This window comes from Athalia rosae, chromosome 1 (assembly GCF_917208135.1).
Source record: "Athalia rosae chromosome 1, iyAthRosa1.1, whole genome shotgun sequence".
Lineage (NCBI taxonomy): Eukaryota > Metazoa > Arthropoda > Insecta > Hymenoptera > Athaliidae > Athalia > Athalia rosae.
This window is the reverse complement of record NC_064026.1, coordinates 28,967,814-28,973,813: the sequence shown is the minus strand read 5'-3', so window position 1 is coordinate 28,973,813 and position 6,000 is coordinate 28,967,814. Positions and strand designations below refer to the sequence as shown.

General features: G+C 45.2%; 1 protein-coding gene across 2 annotated transcripts in view; it reads left to right on the top strand.

The window, feature by feature from the left end:
• Nucleotides 1–343: 343 nt before the first annotated feature.
• Nucleotides 344–6,000, top strand: part of Dll (homeotic protein distal-less) — a 48,223-nt gene continuing 42,566 nt past the window's right edge. Inside the window, exon 1 of one of the 2 annotated variants that reach the window (XM_012396674.3) lies at nt 344–2,604. In XM_012396674.3, the coding sequence (XP_012252097.2) occupies nt 2,124–2,604 (481 nt within the window). In that variant the 5' untranslated portion in view covers nt 344–2,123. 2 annotated transcript variants of the gene reach the window in all.

The window sequence follows — 6,000 nt, the reverse complement described above, 5'->3', positions numbered from 1 at the left end:
GTTTAGTGAAATCCAAGAATCCGCTCAAATCCAGGACTCGACTCCGGAGGGTATCTCCGGGATGCTGCTGGGGTCTCCTCGAAGCTGCAGGTATAGAGAAAACACCTCTTTCGGTGCCCGGGAGTCTGAGTGGGCGTGTCAGTTTCAGGCCCCGCCCACAGTATACCATAATGGCTTCCCACGGGTGAATCAGACGCCGCAACGTCACGAAACAGTGGAAGGGCGAGCGACGGACAGCCAATGAAACGCTCGGATCGTGAGGGGGGCGTGTGCAACGCGTGGCGCCCCGACGGACGAATTTCGAATCAAGTTTGAGCACGGGGAGCGGCCGAGGCTTCATTATGTATCATTATACGTGGTCGCAGCGAACGGTGTGCACTGCTGCTACAGTCTACTCGCGCGTGTGTCTCTATCTCTGTTATCCACGATAGCCGTTTTCTCCGAGTGGTGCGCGACCGGACCGCGAGTATAACGTGATAAAAAATAGATAATAAAAAGGTACAGCGAACGAACGAGTAAATAAATAAATTCGGGGTAAATGATTCCGCGCGTTTCCTCGTATCCGGATGATAATTGTCGAGGCGAAAATTCGCGTTTCACGTACCTTTTGAAAACCGCCCCGCGCGACATCAATTAAAAGGCAAAAATTGAGGGGGAAAAAAACGGAGAAAAATTACGTATACGATTTTAGCTGCAAGCCGGTCTCCCGTAGGCCTAGACAGTTCGCGGACAACTGGTCTCAAAACCTTTTTGTACGCGCGAGCGACTTAATATCAAAATTGCAGACAATTATTATAAATGACCCGTAATTACGATTGTTGCAGGGCGACACACGCATTACCCCCGTTGCTTTCTCGACCGCCTAATTTAACCCTTGCCTACTGAATTATAGTGTTATTGAAACCAATTCGCGGTAACGAGATAAACAAATAAATAAATATACCACTATACGCGGATACACGTCGAAACACTTGGATAAAATTTTATAGGTCGAATTTAATTTTTTTCAAAAAAAAAAGAAACCAAACCAAAAAGGAAAAGAAACTTTCGATAAAAGCTTCGATTCTACGCTTCGTCCTTGATGACCGCGTTATCAACGTTTATCAACTGTAACATTAATACGAAATTCATGAAAAATTTATTCGTCGAACAAGTGCAAGTTTGTGACTATGTTTCGTTTCTTTTACCGCTACCTGAGTTCATCCCTCGCCAAAGATCCTTCAGTGTCAAGCTGACGTTCGGGGCATAGACAACCGCTTGTCTAGTTGCGCAGCCACAAGCCCCCGATATTCTATTTTCTAAATTCTTTATTCGAGCCGGAATCTGATCCTGGGAATTTCTTGCCACTGCGGAATTTGGATTTTTCGATTTTATCGAGCGACGCATGACTCGCAACCATGTCCCGCATATAATAACTTCGATGAGGGATAATTAGAATGACGATACGCAGTGCGGACAATATTCAAACGAAGAGTTTCTCGTTATTCTTTTTCTTTTCAATCAATTTTTTGTGAACTTGTACCGCCTCATCCGTCGCTTCGACATCGGAGTCGATATAGTATATAAAACCAAGTGAAGTGCCCGACGAAGTGAAATGATCTGAGTGAAGCCAATCCATCGAATACCACTGCAGATGTGCGACGAACTCGAGAAAATCATTTGAAAATAATCAGACCGAGTTTAGAAATTATTCAAAATATCAACGACCATCGGTACACCGGACATTAAAAATATCGCCCCAGCGGGTTTCGCACCCAGATCGGACCTCAGGGTGACTAATCGGCGACTCCGAGCGCGGACCGATAGAGAATATACAGGATCGAATCTGGAAATACCAACGTCGAGTGAATCGAGTTCCGTAAATGCTCTGTGACAGTGATCGAAAGACGTGTATCGGTAGTGTGTAGTTGAGCCGGTGTTTTTTGGCCAGCCCCAAAATTCGGGCCCCGAGCGTTATCGGGGCGTCGGCGACGGCGACAGCGACGGCGAAAAGTTGCTGCAGTGTAGGCATTGTGTCAACTGTGGAGCGTACGGGAAGTACAACGACGCTTAATTTCACGGACTTGGGGAGCCCCTTCGGGGCGGGCGACCCGTGTCCTTCGAGCACCCCGACGCCGAACAGCATGAGCGGCGGTACGTCCGGGGGCGGCGCGGGGGGAGGGGGCGGGGGCGGGGGCGGCGGCGGTTCCGACATGGAGCAGCATCTTCACCACGCGGGCCTCGGTTCCGTGACTCCCGGACCGGCGGGGAACGGCGGTGACAGCGCCTCCAGCACCCCGGTATCGCAGTCCGGCAAATCGGCGTTCATCGAACTCCAGCACAACAACCTCTACAACCCCGCCAGTCTTCGGGGAGGATACCCCGGGGGCCACAACGTCCCGGGATCCCATCAGTTTCCCCACCAGGTCGGCTCTCTGGGCCATCAAGGATCCGGTCCCGGAAGCGGAAACCAACAGCACGCGGACAGCGGATTTCCGAGTCCAAGATCCGCCCTGGCCGGCTATCCCTTCGCCCCCATGCATCAGCACAACACCTACGGTTATCATCTCGGATCTTACGCACCGCAATGTCCGTCCCCCCCGAAAGACGGGGAATACCCGAACTGTAAGTATACGATATTATTTGAATTGGAGAGAAGAGAAAAAAAAACAGATGTCAGCTTTTTCTCGTCGTCGTATAGAATTAATTCGACAATAAAGCGGTGCAGAGCGAATATAATAACGGAGCGTAATAATTCAAAAGCTAATATAGTTACAGACGGCGAGTCGTGAATTGATTAGATATGTATATTACACGCATAAATATATAACGCTGGAATTCACAAGTGGAAAGAAAAGTGTGGAGAGAATAACTAATGGGTTTATATTAAGGATACAATAATTAGAGAACAAGAAAATAGAAATAAAAAAAAAAAAAACTTCGTACGTCGTTTTTCCTCCCGTCGCGTTTAATACCGCAACTGCACACGACGATAAAACGGTACGGGTACGCGCGTACGTGTAATTTGCCAGCTCGTGTACTTGAATATTCTGATATATTCTCTCTTCTATCCTCGATATTTTATCGCGCTTATACCACGGATAATATACATTAAATCCATCGAAATATATTACAAGTTAGATTGAGTTATGGAAACCGCAAGTGGCGGTGTAGATATCCGATCTTCTCTTAAATGGGATAGTGGGAAATCGTGACAGCGGCTCGTAAGGGTTGGTAAAACGAGTAGAGAGAAAGGAAAAGAATAAAGGAACAAAACGTATAAAAAGAGGAAAAGAAAAGAGAAAAAAAAATATATATAAAAAGAACAGAATTAACGGTATTAGTCGCGGTGAATGGGGAAAAAAAGTTATCTCGACTTATACAAAGAACTTATTCTTCTTCTGCTTCTTCTTCTATAACCGAAGGGGGGTTTTATAAACTGCGGACATTATTGGAGAAGACGCAATGGTGACACGCAACTAAAATGGTTGTGCACAACGGTCTGATATAATATTGCGTTACTTTTGACGGTTAAAAGTGTCAGGGGGAGGGGGGTATATTCCCTCGAGAGTGTATAATTCGGATTCATCCGAATATATATATAACTGTATCTACGTAGTTCTTGATTTTTTAAGCAACGACGATAACTTGCCCCGCTAAAAGTCGATCGTAAAAAGTGGGACACATTTTTCTTTTTCCTTGGGCCGCGGTTTGTCTCGTGAAGACTATATACACGGCTGCAATAAGGGAAATTTACGAGGACCCGCAGAGCTGGTCTAACTTATAGTGATTTATTAGATATTCAAATCCGCATCGCGTAGCGTTCGCCCAAATTTGTATCTATGTATCGTGTACAAATACATATAGAACGCGTCGAAGAATACCGCAATAGAGTCGTAAACTAAGCTACGGGCTCTTCGCGGAGCTTCTGTATGCTAATTCGAGCGAAAAAAGAAGGTAGAAAGAACAAAAAAAAAAAAAAAAACAAAGAAAAAGAATAGTAAAGAAAAAGAAAAGAGAGAAATCTGTAACAGACGACAGGTAAAAACCGACGCTCGACGTCCGCCGCGTGCGGTGCACCCCGCGTTGCAGTATATTATACATCCCGATGTATACGACACGGCGCGGCAAAGTGCGACGGCTGAATTTTTAAGACAAAAACCGAACCGAAATTTAGAACGGATAAGGTGTGTAAAAATGCCGCGCTATACCACCGGCGCAGTAAAAAAGAATAAGGGAGAAAAAATATTTTGCACGGTCTGTAAGGGAGGGAGTGCGCGCGCGTGTAAAAGCGCCGTTGCAGAGAGAGAGAGAGTGCAGATGCTGTGGGCGGCGGCAGGTGCCGGAAATTCATATAAATTCAAATTTTCGCCTGAAATTTTCCACGTGTATTACCCGTATCGCTTGTACGCGGAGACGTGGCAAAACCGCGGACGACGATTCGTTGAGAAATGAAAACGGGGATGAAAAAAAAAAAAAAAACAAAGAAACGGAAGGAAAAACGTTGAAACAAAAACAGGGCAACCCTGCAGCGGCGGCTCCTCGTCGGTCTTCTTACGGCTTGGCGGGCAACGGGAGCAATCTTCGCTCGGCTAACGTCATACATTATAAATTATTCAAGCTCCATAAGATCCGGTCCCCTTCGTCTTCGGATGGACGGTGGAAAATATTCCTCTTCCGCGCGCGCTCTGCTCATATACCTACGCGCTGGCAGATGATAATGTTCACTATGATATTTACGGGATTTATAGCCAAGACTTGCTACACTTACGCCGTATTTAGCTGCTCGTTAAACTTACTCGCGCACACCGTATATACCTACGCCGTGCGTAAGTGTAACTTACGCCACGCTGTGTAGGAACATGTGTACCTTGTGCACGTATAACCGCGAAGTAGCCCCCGCTCGCCGTCGATATTATCATTATTATTATTATTTAAATTATTATTGTCACTTTTTTTATCCTCCTCGCCCGTATACGAAGAACGTCTAGATATATATTGTATATATACCGAGTTTTACATTTGCCCGCGTATGTATAACAGCGAAAATATGCGCAACATTCGAACGCTGCAGTTTCGCTAAACGGGGAGAAAAAATTATTGACGATTATTTCCAACTACGAGATCCTCCTTTTTTGTACATAGATGTGTAAAATCGAGTAACCACCCGGATGTTACTTACGGCAATCGGTATAAAATAGAAAAAAAAAAAAAAATAGTTAAAGATCTATAGTCGGTCGTTCCGATCGTGAGAAATGCGATATTGATACGTATATACCTATGACTCGTGTGCAGCTAGGGTATGAAAATATGAAATGCCTCGTCTTACACGCCGTCAAATATTCACGATCGCCAATAGACGTGCGATACGCTCTTCGATCCGTTCCCGCAAGGATAGCACCCGTTGTTATATTCGCGCAAAGATTCTCTCAACATTTCATTCGTCATTTCTCTTAACGTGATGCGAATTTTCTAAAATCGCTGTACGCAAAAAATCGTTCTCAAAAAACCAGAGAAAAGAGAAATCGTTGAATTACCTCGTGAAAAATGTACGCATCCATTTATGGTATACCTGTTCCAATGTACGGTAGGAGTTTGAGAGAAATAAAAAAAACGATTTCAAAGTATCCCTTCGTATCATTATGGGGTTTATCCGCGTCGTACGTTGGATAGGGTTATCCGGTTGTGCGTTATCGTCATCGGTGGTATAAATATTTTCTTCGCTTACGATATCCTCGCGGTAAAATATACGGCTAGGTACAGCGGATAGTTCAATGTCAGATTAATGCCGGTGCACATCGACGATCACCCGATGCACCGCGTTCATTTACGTTAGGTATAATAACGCGCGTCTACAGAGGTGTACACACGTGCATCTCCGTTATCGTCGTCGTTGTTACGATTGTTGTATTATACACACGGAGTTTTAATATCGTCGAAAGAGCAGTTTACTTTCGATACCTCCGTCCGTAACAATCGTGCACTCGCGTATAGTTTATCCGATCCACGATCTCTGAATTA